The sequence below is a fragment of the Odocoileus virginianus genome, chromosome 2, assembly GCF_023699985.2.
Source record: "Odocoileus virginianus isolate 20LAN1187 ecotype Illinois chromosome 2, Ovbor_1.2, whole genome shotgun sequence".
NCBI lineage: Eukaryota > Metazoa > Chordata > Mammalia > Artiodactyla > Cervidae > Odocoileus > Odocoileus virginianus.
In genome coordinates this window covers 96,535,279-96,556,174 of record NC_069675.1, presented here as the reverse complement: position 1 = coordinate 96,556,174, position 20,896 = coordinate 96,535,279, and the positions used below count along the sequence as shown (strand labels likewise).

General features: G+C 42.9%; 1 protein-coding gene and 1 non-coding gene across 5 annotated transcripts in view; both read right to left on the bottom strand.

Moving 5' to 3' along the window:
• The window catches only part of NUP214 (nucleoporin 214), an 85,328-nt gene that overhangs the window by 15,341 nt on the left and 49,091 nt on the right, over window positions 1–20,896 (bottom strand). For 3 of the 4 annotated variants that reach the window (XM_020875551.2, XM_020875552.2, XM_020875553.2), the window contains exons 27-30: window positions 18,947–19,037; window positions 16,737–16,798; window positions 12,170–14,002; window positions 10,330–10,400 (exon numbers count right to left, since the gene is read on the bottom strand). In XM_020875551.2, coding sequence (XP_020731210.2) covers window positions 10,330–10,400; window positions 12,170–14,002; window positions 16,737–16,798; window positions 18,947–19,037 — 2,057 coding nt within the window. The remainder of the gene's footprint in view (window positions 1–10,329; window positions 10,401–12,169; window positions 14,003–16,736; window positions 16,799–18,946; window positions 19,038–20,896) is intronic. The other variant, XM_070454765.1, reaches the window with a different exon arrangement.
• On the bottom strand, window positions 6,903–7,021 carry LOC139031735 (small nucleolar RNA SNORA48). The gene has a single exon (XR_011484207.1). It is a non-coding gene; the product is annotated as a small nucleolar RNA SNORA48 (small nucleolar RNA).

Here is a 20,896-nt window from a genome sequence, read left to right as displayed (position 1 = left end):
CATCCGGCCTCCAGACCCAAGCACCATTTCACAGGAAGGGACAGAGGAACAAGTTACTCAGAAGCTACACCACAGGGATGTAATCAGAACAGGAGTGTGGCGATCTTAACAGGATCAACAACCTGCTGTGTTCAACAGCTGTATTATGAAGAAAAAGAAAAGAAGGACAGACATGGAAGGGCAATCAAAGACCCTGAAGAGACGTATCAACCAGTCTCAGTGAGTGAACCTGACTTGATCCTAAATCAAAGAAACGAATGTAAAAAGAGATATTTATGAGACTTTCTCAGAAATGCATTTCTAGACTATCGGACCTAAATAAGCTTCCCTGAATACTACCACATCATCCTGCTTGTTCTCTTCACAGTAACTCTTTTTGCTTTGTTTTTTTATTTTTTGGCCACGCCACACGGCATGTGGGATCTTAGTTCCCCAACCAGGGACTGAACCTCCACCCTCTGCATAGGAAGCATGGAGTCTTAACCACTGGACTACCAGAGAAGTTCCTCTCCTCACAGTACTTAAAATTATCTGAAATTAATAAAATTATCAGTCTTAAAGACTGATCCCCCCACTTCCCATCAAAGGTAAGCTCTATGGACATAGCCACTTTTGTCTGTCTTACTCATTACTGAATTCCTGCATGAATGTTAATTTTCCCAGCCCTGGTTCTCTATTGCCATTTTAATAACACAAATCTTTCAATCCACAAATATAGCATGCCCTTCCATTTATTTTGATCATTTCTTATTTCTTGAAACAATGTTTTCTTGTATTCAGAGTATGTTTTGTGCTTCTGTCTATTTCTGAGTACTTTACTCCTTTTTATGATACTGGAAATAGAATTGTTTTCTTAATTTCAGCTTCATTTTTGGATGGTGTATTGCAAATGTATATAAATACAATTAAAATTTTATACATTGACCTTGCATCCTACAAACTTGCTGGACTGATTTATTAGTTCTAGTAGTCCTTTAGTGGATTCCTTTGGGATTTCTATATATATGATATTATCTGAACATATATAATTTTACTTCTTCCTTTCCACTCTGGATACCTTCCTTTCATTTTCTTGCCTAACTTACCTGGCTAGAATCAACATATGCTTCTGACGTCCATCCATGTGGCTGCAGGTATTGTCCTTCCCTTTTTACTGCTGAGTAGTATTCCATTGTGTGAGGATGCCAGGGGATACTATTCCCCTAATGATGAACATCTGGGCTATCATAAAGCTGCTAGGAACATTCTGATACTAGTCTGCCTGTGAACATATATTTTCATTTCCTTTGGGTAAACACCTAGAATTGCTAACCATAAAAATTATTGTATATTTAACTTACTGAGAAATTGCCAGATGGTTTACATTCCCACCAGCAGTGCATTAAGAGATCAAGTTGCTCTACATCTTGTCCACGTTTGGTCTTGCTGGTTCTTCAGTTCAGTCGCTCAGTTGTGTCTGACTCTTTGCGACCTCATGAACCGCAGCACACCAGGCCTCCCTGTCCATCACCAACTGCCGGAGTCTACCTAAACCCATGTCCATTGAGTCGGTGATGCCACCCAACCATCTCATCCCCTGTTGTCCCCTTCTCCTCCTGCCCTCAATCTTTCCCAGCATCAGGGTCTTTTCAAATGAGTCAGCTCCTCGCATCAGGTGGCCAAAGTATTGGAGTTTCAGCTTCAACATCAGTCCTTCCAATGAACACCCAGGACTGATCTCCTTTAGGATGGACTGGTTGGATCTCCTTGCAATTCAAGGGACTCTCAAGAGTCTTCTCCAACACCACAGTTCAAAAGCATCAATTCTTTGGTGCTCAGCTTTCTTTATGGAACAACTCTCATATCCATACATGACTACTGGAAAAACCATAGCCTTGACTAGACGGACCTTTGCTGGCAAAGTAATGTCTCTGCTTTTTAATATCTGTCGAGGTTGGTCATAACTTCTTCCAAGGAGTAAGCATCTTTTAATTTCATGGCTGCAATCACCATCTGCAGTGATTTTGGAGCCCCCAAAAATAAAGTCAGCCACTGTTTCCACTGTCTCCCCATCTATTTGCCATGAAGTGATGGGACCAGATGCCAAGATCTTAGTTTTCTGAATGTTGAGTTTTAAGCCAACTTTTTCACTCTCCTCTTACACTTTCATCAAGAAGCTCTTTAGTTCTTCTTCACTTTCTGCCCTAAGGGTGGTGTCATCTGCATATCTGAGGTTATTGATATTTCTCCCGGCTGGTTCTTAAGTTTCAGTAATTCTACAGGTTTCATAGGCTGCAGCCATGAAATTCAAAGACTGCTCCTTGGAAGGAAAGCTATGATAAACCTAGGGGGAATATTAAAGAGCAGAGACATCACCTTGCTGACAAAGGTCCATATAGTCAAAGCTATGGTTTTTCCAGTGGTCATGTATGGATGTGAGAATTGGACCATAAAGAAGGCTGAGCACCAAAGAATTGGTGCTTTTGAACTGTGGTGCTGGAGAAGACTCTTGAGAGTCCCTTGGACAACAAGGATATCAAACCAGTCAATCCCAAAGGAATTCAACCCTGAATACTCACTGGAAAGACTAATGATGAAGCTGAAGCTTCAATACTTTGGCCACCTGATGCTAAGAGTTGATTCACTGGAAAATACCCTGATACTGGAAAACAGTGAGGGAAAAAGAAAAAGGGGGCATAGAGGATGAGGAGGCTGGAGAGCATCACTGACTCAATGGACATGAGCTTGAGCAAATTCCAGGAGACAGTGAAGGACAGGGAAGCCTGCTGTGCTACAGTCCATGGGGTCGCAGTCAGACACATCTTAGTGACTAAACATCAACAAGCTTTTCAATTCTTTTATGGTTTGTGCTTTTTGTGTTCTAAGAAATCTCTGTCTTCCTAATGGTTTCTTCACAATGACATTATTGGCCACATAATTCTTTGGAGGGCTACAAAATGTCCAGCAGCATCCCTGGCTAGATGCCTACAGCAGCATCCCCACACATGAGGCTCAAACAAGTCTCTAGACACTGTGATTGTGAAATTCCTTTGGGGGTGGAAATAGATACCAGTTGAGCAGCACTGATTTACTCCAAGGTAGCAAACTCTTTTTGCTTTTTTGCTATGGTTGTCATATATTTAATACCTTGTTATTAACTGCACAATACTTTCTCTTTATGTCATCAGTCTTTTTTTCTTTAGCTGCTTTAAAAATTTTCTTTTTGTATTTGGTTTTCAGAAGTTTAAATGTGTTCAAGGGTGATTTTCTGATATTTACTGTTTTAGTGTCACATAATTTATTGCATTTGCGGGTTCCAGTTTTTCAACAAATAAGAAAAAGCTTGGCCATTGTCTCTTCAAAAATTTTTCTCCTCTCCCATTCCGGCTCCTCTCCTTCCGGGACTCTTGATGACATCTTGCCGAATTGCCTTACACTGTTGCACAGGTTGGACAAATGTTCTGTCCAATCTTTTTTTTCCGTCTCCCTAAGCTTCATCTTAGGTAATTTCTACTGACATGTTTTCAAGTTCATTGTTCTCCCTCTGCTGTTAAACGAATCATTTTCTATTATGGATACTGTATTGAAAATTCAGATACAGATTGACTGTTTTCGTAATTCCCATTTCTCTGCCGAGATTCCTTATTCAACCATTCTTTTATTTTCCTGTAAAGACCTGAGTACAATAGTTAATATACCTGCTTGTTCCAATACGTGGATCATCTGTAGGTTATTTATTTATTTATTTTTTTCTGATTTCTAAAATATGACTGCAGGTCCCCCTTTTTGTTTTACCTCTTCATATGTTACAGAGTTTGTTTGTTTGTTAAGTACAGTGGACTTAACATAGAAGAACAGTGTTGCAGTGACTGAAGACTGCTAATATTTTCCCCAGAGAGTGAGAGATCACTCTTTCATCTCTGTCCTAAAGTGAGGAGCTAATGGTTCACAGAGTTAGAATGAATTCATCCCTGGTAAACCCAGCACTGTCTTTGCTTAGGATTTGGGTTATTTGTTGTGTATGTGCTGGAGCCTGGATCCAGGAGGCAGCTGAGTTGCAGTGTCATCCTTGGATTCAACAGGTCCGGGGGCAGGAGGCTGCAAGACTGCAAGTTCTTTCTGCTTTACTTCCTGACTCTTAGCAAAGAGTGGGAGGGGTGAATAGAGCAGTTTTACATCGAACCTGCAAGCCTTTCAGACTCCAGTCTTTTTTAAAGCAACTTTATTGGGATATAATGTACGTGCCACACAACTCACTGATTTAAAGTATAAAATTCAATGGTTATGGTATATTACATCTAAGTTTTAAAAACTGTGGTAAAATGTATATGACAAAAAACTTACCATTTTAATAATTTTCTCGTATACAGCTGAATGGCTTTAATTATGTTCACAATGTTATGCAACAATTAATACTATTTCCAAAATTCTTTCATCACATAACCGAAATTCTATAACCATTAACTAACTCCCTGGTCTCTCCTTTCCCCAGGCCCTGGTAGATTCTGATCTACTTTCCAGCTCTATGGATTTACCTAAATATTTCATATAAGTGGAATCATATTTGTTCTTATATCTATGGTTTACTTTACTTAACATAATGTATTCACAATTTATCTATCTGTGATGTGATGTGAAGAACAACTTCATTCATTTTGAAGACCGAATAATATTCCACTATATAAATATACCATATTTTGGTTATCCAATCATCTATTGATGAACACTGAACTATTTCCATCTTTTGGCCATTGTGAATAATGCTGCAATGAGCACTGCGGAACAAGTGTCTAAGCACCACTTCTGGCTCATATGACAGAGTTAGATTATAAAGAAAGCTGAGCACCGAAGAATTAATGCTTTTGAACTGTGGTTGTTGGAGAAGACTCTTGAGAGTCCCTTGGACTGCAACGAGATCAGTCCTGAGTGTTCACTGGAGGATTGATGCTGAAGCTGAAACTCTAATGCTTTGGCCACCTGATGTGAAGAGCTGACTCATTTGAAAAGACCCTGATGTTGGGAAAGATTGAAGGTGGGAGAAGAAGAGGATGACAGAGAATGAGATGGCTGGATGGCATCACTGACTCAATGGACATGAGTTTGAGTAAACTCCGGGAGTTGGTGATGGACGGAGAGGCCTGGCGTGCTGCAGTCCATGGGGTCGCAGAGTCGGACATGACTGAGTGACTGAACTGAACTGATGACAGTTCTATGTTTAGCTTTTTGAGGAACCTGTTTTCCATAACTGCTGTACCATTTTCTGTTTCAACCAGAAATACATAAGGGTTCCAGTATCTTCACATCTTTGTCAATGTATGTTATTCTTTGTTTTTGAATTACAGCCTTCCTAGTGGATGTGGAGTGCTATCTCATTATGATTTTGATTTTCATTTTCCTAATGATTCTAATATTGATTACCTTTTTGTGTGTTTATTGGTCATTTGTTTGCCCTCATTATTGCCAAGATCTTCCTCTGGCTGCTTCTCCAGCCAGTATACTTCCTTCAGCTAGGTCTTTCTTCCACTTTTCCAAACCCAGACCTGACATTTACTCCCAAAGGCAGCTGTACCATGAAGCTCACCTACAACTAACTCCCCTCTCTAGAAATCAATTCAACAGGCTCTCTGCCATGCTTTGACAGGCCCATGTGACAGACTATATTTTCCAAAGATGGTCACAGTAATATTTCCAGACCTAAATGCTCTTCTAGAGCAAGAGGTGAAATTTAGTCCTCTCCCCTTGAGCTTGGTGGGACTCTGTGACAGCATTGAATAAGAAGATGCAGTATAAATGATGCTTGCAACTTCTGAGGATAGTTTCTGTATGGCTCCCTTTTTCTTGGAATAGACTTCCTTGGAATCCAACCACCATTTTGTAAGGAAGCCCAGGCTGCATAGAGAAGCCATACGTAGATGCTGTAGCCATGAGTTCCAGTTAAGGTGGGAAATAACCACCAAGCCAACCTCCAGAGAATGTTACTACATTTGGGGGTAGTTTGTTAAATAGCACTAGATAATTCTAATACTCGTAAAACCAGTGTGATAGTCATACTAACTGGATTTTTCTTGGTATTATGAAGAAAATGAAATTCTATATCCTGGCCAGAATGTACCTTGTATCCTTAAATTCTTCTGAGAATACCCCTACTACCTGAAAATTCATTCATTTGTACAACACTCATCTTGTGCTAGCCATAGTCTGAAGCACTGGGGATACAGCAAAATGACTATAACAGATAAGGGCCCTGCCATGATAGAAAAAAAAAAAAACAACTGATTTGAATTTCCAGCCTTCCCAATGGCAAACCTAATGTCTGTGAAAGAACATGAAGTGGTGGTGGGGTGCGGGGGGTAACCAATATGGAGTTTATCACAGTATAGGCTTTAAATCTCTTGGCTCAAATGATGCCTGTGAGAGAGAGAGAAAACAGGCCTGTGAAAGTCACTCATGCGGCTCTAATGTGCTCATTCTCACAGCCGTGCTTCACAGTGCAGTGACGTTCTGTTACAGGGTGACCTAAGTTCATCGCCCGATGGTGTATCCTGACCGTCTGAGTTGCTTCCAGTCTCTAGTATCCCAGCGCACAGATGAGTTTCTCTACAGAACAACCAGGACTGGAGCTGCAGGGCTTTCCCCGATCGCGCCAGACTATTTTCCAAGGTGACTGTGCCAACACACAGCCGACTGAGAGCATCTGTAAGTTCTGCCGCTTTGCATGCTCGCTGGCGTGTAGTATTGCTGGGCTTTAAAATGTGTGCTGCCTTCCAGGAAGACTGTATCTCTTTGAGGTTTTAGTTTGTGTTACTAATTCAGTTGAATATACTTATGGTCCTCTGGCTATCCTTTTTCAAAAAATATTTTATGTCTTTTTCTAAATTGTGGTAAAATGTATATAAAACTTACCATTTTAAGCTTCCCTTCCCCTGTGTGTCCAGGGCATGCACCAGGCGTGGGCACAAGCCAAAAGCCAAGCTCAGATAAACAAGGAGTTGCTCTGGCCCTGGCTGGTATGAGACAGGCACCACCAACCAGGTAGGGTGCACCATTTTAAGCGTTTTACATGTATAATTCAGGCATTAAGTACATTCCACAAAGTTGTGTAACCAAGACTATCCTTTTTTAAGAGGTCTCTCGTCCATTTTCTATTGAGTTCACAAATCGCATGTGTGACGAGCTTAATGAATTTTGGCATATAACTGTTTATGATGTTCAACATTTAAGACATCAAACACTGTCAGTACTTTGGGTGGCTCACTTTTTACATCCTAAGACTAACCAGCACTCTGATTTTGTGGGTTACTTATCTGGAGTAGATACACAGGTGTTCCGCGTGTCTAGTTTTGACACCAAAGTGGTCCTGCGAACCTTCGCTCCTGCTCTGAGTGTTTCTATTATAGCGGCTCTGCTTCCTCCGGGCGACCGCCAGCCCTTCAATTTTAGCCATTCTGGTGGGGGTGCAGTTGTCTTTTTTCCTTTTGACTTGTATTGTTTATATCTGAATATGATTACTCTGTTGGTTATATAGGCTACAATTTTCCTATTTCATGGCTTGTTTTACCCTAAAATTAAGAAAGCTGTAATTTTAGTGAGGTCACATTTTCCTTCTGCCTGAAGAATATCCTTTAGAATTTCCTTCAGGTCTGCTAGGCATATAGCCTCTCAGGATCTGCCCGAAAAGTGTCTTGATTTCATTTCATTATGTACAGATGTTTTTTTGCTGGGTTCAAAAATTCTGGGTAGATAGGCTATGTCTGGCTTTCACTGCCACCACCGAGAACTCCACCATTAGTCCCAACTATTGCTGCCTTGAAGGGAACTTGTCCTTTTTCTGAGTGCTTTTAGTATTTTATATCGGTAGTTCCACAGTTTCACTATGGGAAGTCTTAGATTCAATTTCCTTTTATACATTCTGCTTGGTATATGTTGGACTTCAGAATCTGTGGGTTACTGTTTGCTGTTGGTTTTGGAAATCTATCTTTTTCTCTTCTAATATCATACATTATTTTTCTTCTCCTTCCGATTAAATGTACATTAGATTTTCTCTTTTAGCATTTTTGCTTTCTCTTTTGTATTTTCTATCTTTTATCCTCTCCATGATGAATTCCAGATAACTTAATCTGACCTTCTAGTTCAAGGGTCAGCAACCTCTAGCCCATGGGCCAGATCTAGCCTGCCATCTATTTTTATAAATAAAGCTTTATGGAAAATAACCATGCTCACTCACTCATGTGCAGCCTCTGGCTGCTTTTGTGCCACAGTGGCGGAGTTGAGTAGTTGGGACAGAAGCAGTAGGTAACTCTCAAAGTCTAAAATATTTATTATCTGGTCCTTCACAGAGAAAGTTCTCTGACCGGTGATCTAGTATATTACTATTCTCTTCTGCTGGGTCTGATCTGCTGAGTTAAAATTTTAATTGTAACAGTTTTCTCGAAGTTCTATTTGTTTCTTTTTCAAAGCTGCTATGACACTTCTTGTAATTTCTGATTCTTGACTGGTATTTTCAAGTTTGTCCTTTATTTCTTTGCAACATGTAAAACACAGCTGTTTTATATTCTAGGGAGTCTTTGCAAATGTGTGTCTCATGTTTATTCTGGCTCTTGATCATAGCTCCTTATTTCCTGCTGTGATGAATTTACGTGTGGGAATCAATGTCCTTAAAAATTACTGGAGGCCTAGAGTTACTCTTATTCAGTGTGGCCTGTGCTGCCCCACCAGATGCCTTGGAGACACCACCCTCCCTGGAGCAGGTCAGGCTGCATGTTCAGGATGAGCCTGGAGAGGTGGAGTCACAGCTGACTGTGGGGAGGGGCTCTTCCAGGCCTCCACTTGGCGCACGCCCGGTGAGTGAAGCCTGCCCCTCTGCCCTTTGGGGTTTAACAGGAAGTCTGAGTGCTCTCAGACTAGCGATGCTAGAAGCCAGGGCAGAACTGGCTTCTGTGCTCCATGCACTTCTACACTGTCCCACTTCCCCTCTAATAAGGCGTGGTAAAATACCTTGTTATTAGCTTATAAGTGCTTTTGAATCTATGGTTTATATGGTTTATCTAGCCATTTTTAGCTCTTTTCACTGGGGAACTTGAAAATCAGAAGTTCTGTTTCTTTCTGTCAAGGATCACTGACTAGGGAAGAGCTCATCTTCTTAGGAGAAAGGTGAAAAAGAAAATCTCCTACTGAAGACTTGGAAGAAGCATATAACATGGCTACCACTTCCTCCAGCTTCTGGACAAATGTCAATTCTACCTTTAGAAAGTCAGTCATTTCCAGTATGTGAGAGCATCTTTCTTTGGAAGGACTCCTCGTGAAGGTACTATGATCTAAAAGCAGCATTTGCCTGCCAATGCAGGGGACAAAGGTTCGATCCCTGGTCTGGGAAGATTCCACATACCAAGAGGGCAACTAAGCTCATGGGCCACAACTACTGAGCCTGTGTGTCTAGAATCTGTGTTCCTCAACAAGAGAAGCCATCACAGTGAGGAGCCTGTATACTGCAACTAGAGAGCAGCCCAAGAGCAGCAACAAAGACCCAGTGCAACCAAAAACAAAATAACTATTACAAATGAATAAATAAAAGCAGTTGGATTGGGGACTTCCTTAGCGGTCCAGCAGCTAAGACTCTGCACTTCCAATGCAGGGAACCCAGGTTCGATCCCTGGTCAGGGAACTAGGTCCTGTACGCTGCAACTAAAGATCCTGCATGCCACAACTAAGATCCGAAGCAACCAGATACATAAATATTTAAAAACAAACAAACAAAAGTAAAAGCAGCTGGCTTCTGTAACAGTACATTTAACTCCCCTGGGTCCTCAGTGTTCTCACCTGTCAAATGGGGTAATGACAGCACTTACCTTATCCAAGCACTGATGATTTTAAGTCTATGTGTGTCCATCACTAAAAACCAGGCCCAGCACACAGATAACCACTAGCTAGACAAACTGAAATAGCTCAGGTCACCAAAAGGAGCTCCTTGACTACATGTTGCTTAGCACAGGGGCCATATACAATTTCTGTTGCATATTCTTATTACTGTTTAAACAACCACTTAAAAAAAAAAGGGCAAAGAGCAGATTTCACTTATGGGCCATAGATGCCAATCCCTGGCCTAACAAAGGCAGAAGACTGACAGAAACCAGGCAATGTGCTTTAAAGTGCTTTCCAAGAGGACTTTCAAACAAGAATCAACACTGGAGTGATTTTCTCAAATCAGAAGCGGAGACTTTTGTGCCCCCAAGGAAGCTACGGAAGGCAGAGCTGGGGAACCCCAGCGTTGTTTGCTGGACACACAACACATTACAGAAGCAACGCAAATGGGACTGATCGTGTTGCCTGAATAGAGGCAAATATCCACATTACCTGGCCAAAGACTGTTCCACTGGTACTGGCTGCTTGACCAAACAAGGAACCAGTATTACTAGAACCAAAACCTATAAAATAAAAGAAAACAGAAGTTTAATTTGAATGAAACTTCTATACATCAAAGTTTTGTTTTTAAATGCCACTCAGGTATGTGAAAGTACCTCAGAATAAATCATCTCATGAGTAAAATCTGTTTCCCTACCAAGGAAATGGAGAAAATTACAGGCAAGTAGTTTTAAAAACCTTTTTTTTCACTGCTGAAATTTTATAACAGTTAAAAAAAAAGTCTCAAAGCCTCAGGGACTGAATCCTTGTCTCTACCAAACCCCAGGGGGTGGGGGTGAGGACTCTGAGTAGCTTTTCTCTAGACTCATAGATGCTAAGAAGTGTTTCCAATGACTGACTTGATATCATGAGTATGACTACTCCCTGGTTTCCTCTAATCTCAAATGCCAGATTCTTTCACAGCTGTTTATCTTCCTTCTAGGTGGTAAAACACGGTTGAGGTGCTGGGTTGAACGGGGCCTGGGAAGCCAGGCAGAACTATATATTGTAACAGAAGAGCCCCAGACAAGGAGCTAGATGGCAAGAGTTCATTCTTCATTTCTGCTATCGGTGTAGGCAGGCGAGCTCAGGCAGGCCTCAGTGCCTCAACCACAGCTAGAGGAGGCTGTGCAGGCATCTTTCCTCCTAGTTACCACAGGAAGGAAGAGTTTTTCAGAGGTTCTCGGTTGTACTGAAATAGTTTTGATTGTAGACAAGGATTCTCAAGTTTTGACTGCAGAACAAAAGATGCGCTAGAGATAGGGTTAAATATCCTATTCTCTTTTAAGAGCCACAAGGCCTTCTCTCTGCCTGTTCTTTAGACCAACTGTCACACTTTCCATCACTCAAACAGGCTGACCAGCCTCTGACAAGGCATCAGGTGGGTCTCAAAACTATCCCGCATCACTGTGTCTTGCATCCATTCTTGTAGTGGAACATAGTGGGACTTCAGCAAATAGTTATTGAAGACAGGAAGGAATAGACTTCCTAATAAATTATGAGCCAGCTTCAAATAAGTTATCATCAACGGAATGAACTAGCAGTTATTTGTAACCCTGACCACCAAAAAATCAATGACCTTTGATTCCCCTCACCCACTGAGCCTGACTGCTAAAGAAATGCCTTTCATAAGATAACCATGGAGAAAGGAAGATTAGAAAAGATTTTGGGAGTGTCCCATCTGTTGGTTTTTGGAGTAAAAGCAGCTGCTAAGATGGGACATGCAATAGTGAGGATTATGTTTTACTTTAAAAAACTGTAAAACTTAAAAAGATTTTTAAAAAATTTTACTGAAAATAGAAAAAAAAAACCCAACTTTTCAAATGTCACTTCCTGCTCTTCTAGGATACAAGATGGTGTCAGAAGACAATGAAACAATGGGCTAGGGTGAGGAGCTCTGGAGTCTAGGTCTGGTTCCACCACTGGCACCGAAAGACATTAGATCAGTCATCTCCAGGCTTGACAGTTATGGACATAATGACCTCTAAAACACCTTCCAAATTTAACATTTCATACTCATGAGTCATTCATTACTTGCCATGACTTTAAACTTGTTTTTCTCCCCCATGAAATTGGCACTCTGGTGGAGAACTTGCTGAGAAGCAAGACTGGAACCACAGTGATTAGATCAAAGAAACGCCCAGGGCCGCCAGCGTCCAAGCCCTCTTACAGACTTTCCAGAACCTCTTCTGTTTTCCCTCCCTTCCTTTTCCCTCCTGAAGCAATGCAGACTTGTTGCAAATGTTTCAAATATGGAGGACAACCAAGGAAAAAATCTCCCTTAAGTACTTACCTGAAGCTTGACAGAAGCTAAAGCCAGAGGATGACGCTGTTGTGGTGGCGGCCGAGGTGCCACCAAACACGGAGCCTCCCTGCCCAAAGCCAGGACTCTGACCAAAAGCAGGAGGGTTGTTCTGGCCAAAGAGCCCACCTCCGTTGTTGGTAGACGACTGTCCAAACGAGAAGGAGCTGGAGCTACTGGTGCTCGAAGAGGCACCGAAGACATTCCCGCTGGTGGACGTGGGGGTGGAGGACACGGACTGACCAAAAGCAGGCACAGAGCTGAACCCGGGCTGACTGAAGGAAAAGCTGCTCGCGGGGCTGCTGGTCGACTGCCCGAAGGCCGGGGCCTGTCCAAAGCCCGGCTGTGCGAAGACCCCTGGGGCGGAAGTGCCAAACGCAGGGCTGCCGAACCCTGAGCTGCTGGCCTGCGGCGTGGCAGCCGCTGTGCTGGCGCTGCTTCCCGTCTGCTGCCCAAACAGGCTGGGGGCGGTGCTGGTGGCCACCTGCCCAAACATGGGGGTCGCCGAGGGGGCGGCGGCTGTATGGCTGGTGAGCTGGCTGAAAGCCGAGCTTGAACTGGCAGCAGGAGGCTGAGTGAAGACAGAGGAGTCAGAAGTGACTATCCCAAACACTGGGGTCTCCGTGGCGGGGACTGGAGCAGCACTGGAAACAGCACTGGAGGTGGTGGGAGGTCTGGATGTTTCTGGGGCCACAGGGATGGTGCTCGAGGCTCCAGGTGCCGTGATGGTGGCTGGCCCGGGCACAGAGACAGTGGGGCCTGGGGATGGCGGTTCCGTCTTGACGTCTGGGACCCCGGGGGCTGTTGGAGCGGCCTCGGCTGCAGGCGCCAGGACACTGGTACTGGCCGCCTCAGTGCCAGGGCTGCTGACAGCGGGTTGGGCAAGAGCAGGCTCCTTCTTCCCAGGGTCGGGAGTCTGAAGCGGAGCCTGGGGAAGCGGGGTTGGTGGCTGCTGCCCCAGGAGGGAGGCAGTTGATGCCGAGGCCTCATTACTGCCTGGCTTCTCGGGCAGAGCCGATGATGCAGCTGCTTCTGAGCTTTTACCAGAGCACGTGGGCAGGGTGGGGGCAGACTCTGAGCTCAGGGGGCTGCCAAACGACAAGCTGGGGAGTGACGTGGGCAGGGGTGTGGCAGTGGATGGCGGGGCGGAGGAGGGTGCTGTGCTGCTTGTCGATTGGCCTCCGAATGAAAAGCTGGTCTTGCTACTACCGAAAAACAGGCCCCCAAAACTGAACAGCCCAGAGGAGCCTGCACTGGTGAGTGGCAGGTTGCCAAAGGCGCCCGTCGAGGAGCTGCTGGGGCCGGGGCTGGGACTGGCTGCTGCTGTTGGTGCCGCTGCCGAGGTGGCCGCGGAGCTGGTCTCGGGGGGCTCTGCGGGCTTCCCCAGCACCGCGGGGCTGGGAAAACTGAACCCGGAGGGGGCGGCGGGGGTCTTGGTGGGCTGCGCACCGGCACTGGTCACGCCTGGGGATGGTGCCTTGCTGGCTGGCTTGGTGGACTCGTCTGCTTGGCCAACCCGCAGTCCTGAGAAACTTCCCAGAGTCTCTCCCGTCAGGGAGCTTGGGAACAGCAGTTCACCCAGCTTGGACGGTGGCGCCTCCAGCTTGCCGGCAGGGGTGGAGAGAGAGATTCCAGAAGGGGCTGCGGGTCTGCTGCTGGCTGGGGCAGACTCTCCTGGAGCAGCACCAGCTGCTCCCGTGCTAGCTGATGTCATCGTCCCTGAGGAAGGTAAGCTTTCAGGAACAATCTCATAGAAAGGCTTGCCTCCCCCACCAAAGGAGAATGCATCGAGCTGGCTTGACTCTTTGGTGGGGGGTGCTGACCCTGGCAAAAGAAATTAGGAGATGGGTTGGCTGTCACAAAATATGGCCCATCACAGCCTCACTGACCTCTCTAAGCCAGAGCCTCTCTCCTCCCGTGACCCCATCAGGACAGCCTGTTCTGACAGCACTGTCCTTGCGGAGGACAGAACGTGTGGTTCTCCGAGGGAACGCGCGCTCTGAGTCGTCTCACTGAGGTGAGACAAACGCATGTTCTTTTTATCACCATTAAGTCACAACAAATACACCTGTATCTAGAGTACATGAATTTAACCTAGCCGTCCACAAGAAAAACAGAAAGACCTCACACACATTTCCCCCCATGTGTGTGTGTCTCAGGAATAACATTCTTAGCACATGCTAGCCTATGGACCTCTTCCTGACAAGACAAGGAACTGATTCCAAATGGTAGTCTTTCCTTTGCTCTTATGGACAAAGTGTCAATCCACAGGTCACCTTTCCCACCTACAGTTAAGGGCTGCTTCCTAGTGCTCTCCTCACGGAATGCTCTCACAGAGGCAGTGTGGTCTGCTGGGCAAGGACATGAGGGGCTGAGGCTGAGGGCTCTGCCACTTGCTGGCTGTGCCACTCTGGAAAAGTTAATTGACTTCTCTGGGCTTCAGTGTCTCCATTTGGAAGACAGATAATAACAGCATACACCTCATAGAGTTGTTGTAAAGATGAAATAAAATGTAGGTAAAGTACTCGCAAGGCCTGGTCAAAAAAGTGGTCAACAAAGAAGATTAAAATTTGATATTTACAAACGGAAATTGGTCTGTTGCAAGTGCCTGTTGAGGTGTTTAGCTCCATGTGGTTTTAAGAAGTCTGGCTATCACAAATGCCTGGGAACACGGCAAAGCCCATGCTATCTGCAGATAACTTCCAGAAACCCCTCTTTGTACCACTGGTATTGTATTGAGCTGCTTGTGATTTTAGATTGCTGTCTGTTATGGTATTAATGAAAATGTTTATGGAATTTCCGGTGTGTTTTATTCTTAATGTATTTCATTTAGGATTTCTGACAATTAGTTTGTTCTTGCCAATCTTTTTATATCATTGAGTTGTTTTTTATGAGACTGGGGAGAGGGGTGGGCCTCAAGGGATTCTGCCACATCTAAGTGGGCAGAACCATTTAGGAATCACTGCTCAGACAGAAAGAAAGGACTGAAATCAACCTTTTAAGTGCCGCACAGAGACTGGGTTCAGGACGTCCGGTATGCTTTCAGCTCCCGAATATCCCTCTAGCAGATTTTAAGAGATCCCTTTTTTACCAAAACATGTTCATCACTTGGGCTGGCATACAGAAAAGCACTCATAAAAATATGTGCTGAAGGAAGAGTTGAAAGATGGTCATTGTCTTATTTATTATAGGAAAACCTGGAAAAAGCTTGAACCCGTCCAAGAGGGGGATGGTTAAATAAATTACGGCACATCCACAAGACAAATTACGTAGCCACTAAAAATGACATTTAAACAAGACTTTCATTAATATTGGAAAACTCACAAGAGATTGTGCTAAATGAAAAGGTAGAATCAAAAAGCCCAAAAGGAAATATAACAGAACTGCAACAGTTAAGGGTACAATGTGTGATTCTAGAACATATTACTTTAATAAAAAATATAAACACTTTTATAATAAAAGCTTTCTTTTTAAAACAGAAGTAAACTCAATTACTTTGAACTGAGAACTTGAAGGCACTTAAAAAATACATCTGGTTTCTAATAGGTCCTCAAAGTCTTTTAAACATTAAAAACATGCTGGTAGATGTTGGTCTGAGCTTCCCAGCTGGTTCAGTGGTAAAGAATCTGCCTGCAATGCAAGAGACTCAGGTTCGATCCTGGGTCAGGAAGATACCCAGGAAAAGGAAATGGCAACCAACTCCTGGAAAATCCCATGGACAGAAGGAGTCTGGCGGGCTACAGTCCATGGGACTGCAAAAGAGTCAGACACGACTCAGTGACTAAACAACAACAACAGATGTTGGCAGATCTGCAACAACATGCATGGGACAAGTGTGTTTCCTGATAGGTTATCAAGGAAAAAAAGATGAGTTCAGTCTTTCATTTCTACAGTACTATGTGTGTGTGTTCAGTCACTCAGTCCTGTCGGACTCCATGGACTGTAGCCCACCAGGCTCCTCTGTCAATGGAAATTTCCCAGGCAAGAATACTGGAGTGGGTTGTCATTTCTTCCTCCAGGGGATCTTCCCAACCCAAGGATCGAACCAACATCTCTTGTGTCTCCTGCCTTGGCAGGTGGATTCTTTACCACTGCCTATCTCAACCTACACATTGATAATTTTGACTTCTTTAAAATTTTTTTTTAAATTATGAAAGCATGATAACACTTTACAGGAGACTGGGAAAATACAGAACAAAGTTACATATAGTTTCACTACATATTACGATGATTAAAAATTAATATAATTTTAAATATCATATGACAAAGATGGAGAAAGAAATTTTAACTTGCGTGAAAAACATTCACATTTAAAGCACAGCCTTGCCTTTCTAGAAGCAAATCCTTTCTGAGTTTTTTAACTATGAAGACAGAAGTCCTTCCCCACAGTTTCTTAAATCCAGCCTATTTCTAATGCATAATATCAATACCAAGTTCACTGCAGATACTTTAAGCAAGATGCAGCAGCAAGTAAAATGTCAACCAACCTGCCCCCCTCAAACCTGCACTTGTTTAGAGGGAAACACAAAGGTGAGGCAACACAATGCAGAGACTGTACCTTGTGTGGCAGTGAAGTTAGAAGACGGTGTTGGTGTGACAATCCCAAAATTAAAGCCAGTCCTAGGGGGTGGAAGAAAAGAAGTTAAAAATTAACAGACTTAAGGCACAACATTGCCCTTTTAATAGTACATTTTATAATTCATTTACATAGTCTACTCTCTAGGGACTTGCAATCTATAGATAAATATCAACAAAGTACAAGCACATTGTCTCTGAAGCAGCAGAGCAGAGCTCTCGGAGCGGGGGGAGGAGATTTGTGAGGTAAGAGGGGAGCAGCAAGGAAGGAGGCCTTGGAGGAACAGCCAGGCTTTCCACAGTAGAAGAGGTGGGGACCTATTTCACGGCAAGTGAAGGAGCACTAGGACTGCGCCTCGGGATGGTGGCCGGAGCGGGTGGCTCGCCTAGTGAGGGAGATGGGATGGGCTGGGTGAGGAGGAGCCTATGAGCCAGCCAGAGAGCACGTCAGGACAGCATGTGCCACTGCGGGAGACAACAGACAGCATGAAATGGAAGCCACTGTCTCTGCTGTTCGGACGAAATGCTTAGTCCTCGGCTGGGAAATCTGGTTCAAAAACTTTTTTTTTTTTAAAAAATTTTAGTTGTACCAAGTGGCTTGTGGGATCTCACGTCCCTGACCAGGCACTGCATCCAGCCCACAGAAATGAAAGCGCTGCACCCAAGCCACTAGACCACCAGGAAACGTTCCTCAAAAACTTTTCCGACTCTTTTCATCCTCTCCTCTCCTTCTGTACATTTTCTTCACATTGTGAGTGAAGACACTATAGCCAAAGAAGAAAACTCAGCGCCAGTTGAGCCAGAATGGACTACTCACTCTGAGAAAAGTTCAAATAACAAATTTAAAACTACTGGATTGGTCAAAACGTTCATTTGGGCGTTTCTGTAAGATGTCATGGAAAACCCCGAATGAACTTTTTTGTCAACCTGATAAAAAGCTTTAAAATATAACTGGCCAAGCATATCAAATAGAGTAAGTAACAGTAAAGAGTACAGTTAGTTGGTTTTTTTTAACTCGTCACTGGCATCATCAAATGGTCCAAGACCACCTAAGATGTGTTAAATATTTTATCACCTTAAAAAAATTTAAAAAAAGAAAACAAATCTCTTTCTTTGTCTCAACCCTGGTAAAGAAATTTGATGTAACAGAGGTAAGCAACTGACCCATGACCCAAACCTCTGCAGGTTATTTTAAAGACAGGAAGAAGGCTATCAGGTTCACAGAAGTAAAGATTAATTAAAAGATGCAGTAGATCCTGGAACTGACCTACTCTCTAAAATTGTGCTCCAAACTACCTTTGGGGAGTAGAAAACATAATGATTTACAGGAAATATAATTTCCCCCTTGAAATTCTATTCTACTCTAACACCCTCCTTTCTCATAATGTGTTAGACTGAAGGGTGCTCAAGAAACAAACTCACAGCAAGGAAAAGAGACTGTGGTCAGTGTGATTCCAGTTACAAAAGCATAACCTGGAAAAGCTTAAGAGGCTTTTCTAACGGAACTGAATGTGCAACCCTTCACGGTAAAAACAATCTTTGGATGAGCTTTTATCTCAGCCACACAGAGACTAACTCCACCCCAAGGCAGAGAGATGCTCTGCCAACTCTCACAGGTTTCACGATGAGTGTTTGCAGCATAGTGAGAAGGTATGCCCCCTCCGAGGTCAGTAAGAACTTTCCTTGGGTTAGAAGACCCTTTTGTTTTTAAAAATGACTCAATTTGACAAGTACAGACATCACTTAAAAAAAAATGGAACAGAAATGGACTTCCCCATATCTATATAAAACCCAAATTCTCAAATGGCCACTGTCTTGATTGATCAGCAGTCTAGTATAACATGACCCCTTGGGGCAGCGAAGCCAATCCAAGGTCTCACACAGCCGCCAGATGGTGTCAGAACGAAAAGATCTCAGTCTGATAAACTAGAGCAACCACAGACCCACTACCTAAACAAGGCTTATCCTAAACAACAAAACAAATAAGTCAGTAAGAACACACATACAAACTTGAATAAAAAAGGGGAAACAGATTTACATTAGGACACTAAGCTACTCCCACTATCATTAAATGTGTCATTGTGGAGATAAGAACTCTGGCTTCATATAAGTATACCTACTGACTGTAAGATTTGGGGAAGCAATCTATAAGGATGCTGGTGATCTGCCACAAAATTTAAGTTCACAACTGACCCTGATGAAGAAAATGAGAAAGGCTTGCTGAACTGCCCAACAGTAGATGGGGTAGAAGTCACAGCTGTTTCTATCTTGGTTGCCACTGGTCCTGGAATTATGGGAAAAAAAGAAGAACATTACAAAAAACCAAACACCACTTTAGTTTAATTCTCTGCGGCTCTGAATGCGTAGTGCCGTGCAAAGCACGGCCCCAGGTCATGTGCTTCCTGTAGGTCAGCGGTCAAGGGGAGAGTGAGGACTCAGTCGTGCTCAAGGTCTCTGAATGGGCTCTCTGGCCCTGTCACTGTTAATTTCAAACCAAGGCATGCCACTTTACCCTTTCCAGGAAAGACATCAAAGTAACTGAGTGCAATTCAAATTTAAGGCTTTAAAAGTAGATTTTGCAATTAATGAAATGTGATATATATCAAAGGAAAAAAAACTCCAAGGGGAAATAGGTTATGTTAAATATCTCTGAGTAGTGACTTCATGGCTATTGGCTTCTCGCCGCATTTCTGTATTTTCCAGAGACTTCTTATGTTAATATTAGTTAATAATAGGTCTGCTTCTTTGTTTTTTATTACAGAGGTAACATGACTGCTGTCACACAGAGAAGTGTGGAGAGTTAAGGTGTAATCCGTCCTCTTCCCCACATCTGGTATACTGTGACTGCTTACCAACAGGCTGGGCTATTACCTACACTCTCTCCCCTACCTTTCCTCTCCTTTTAAAAGGAGAAGGGGGATGGGGGAATTACATTTGAGAAGCCCAAATCAAACCAATCCAAACAATAAGAAAAAGCATCTTCTCTTTTACATAAGTATGGAGTAAAGATTTGCAAAATTATCTAAAACACTACTATAATACAATGTGATGTGTACAAGAATGTCTAACGTAGCCTTACTTATAATTTTGAAAAGTTAAGAACAATCTGAACTATCAGCAGAGTATTGGTAAAAACTTAACAGGGTACAATTGTACAGCAAAGGGATTAAAATGAGAGAGGCAGAGTTGTACCAGATCTGAAAAGATGAACATGATATTTTCCTGGTGGGAGGGAGGAGAGGGGACAGATTACAGATTAGTATATACGGGATATGGCTATCTTTGTTTAAAGAAACCAATAGATACACATCAAACCCCAAGAGATACACATCAATTCTTTGAGGGCTGTTATCTCTGGAATAGGGAACTTACACATTTTCTACATTATATAGTTCCACACTGTAGACCTTTCGTGGTCCTGTAATAGTTTTAAAATCAGGAAAACAATGAAGGTATTTCCATTATTAATTAGTAAGGGAATTATTCTTTTTTTTAATTAGTAAAGGAATTATTCTATAGAGGTATCAGAGATGACTTTTTGTTGTTGTTAGAAGTTTTTGCAAACTCTTAAATAGTGTCTTTCAGGGAAATTTTCTTGCTCAAAAAAAGTCTGTTTCTGGCAAGTAGAAACAGAAGGACATCTAGCAATGAGAGTGAGTATTTCACAATCATCATTGGATGATGAATTTTAGAAATTTCTTTCCAAGTCATGCTAACTGCCCCTGAGATGTTCTTAGTTCTTAATTTCAAGAGTGACGAAAAACTCTTCAATAAAATCCTTGAAAGAGGTTAGGATATATAATCTTTCAAATTTTCCTCTAAAATATTAGCCAGAAATGGAAACAAACTTAATTTGAATCCTAAATGATTCAAAAGTCTTTGACAATTCCACTAAAATTTCCCTTCTAAGTTAAAGGTCTAGCTTCTAGTCAAGAAGTGCTACATACTGCCTTCTCATCAAAGGCTTATATGATAAAAACTGTGCATTAGTCTGAATTCTAGAATACAGCATTGGCTACACAATGGTTTTTTCCTGAGTGTAAGGAATATTTACTGAGGATAAACCCAATATCCAGTGAGAAAGCTTCTGACTACAGAGGAAGTTGGGATGACAGCATGACTGTGTAGAGATCGTGGTGGGCA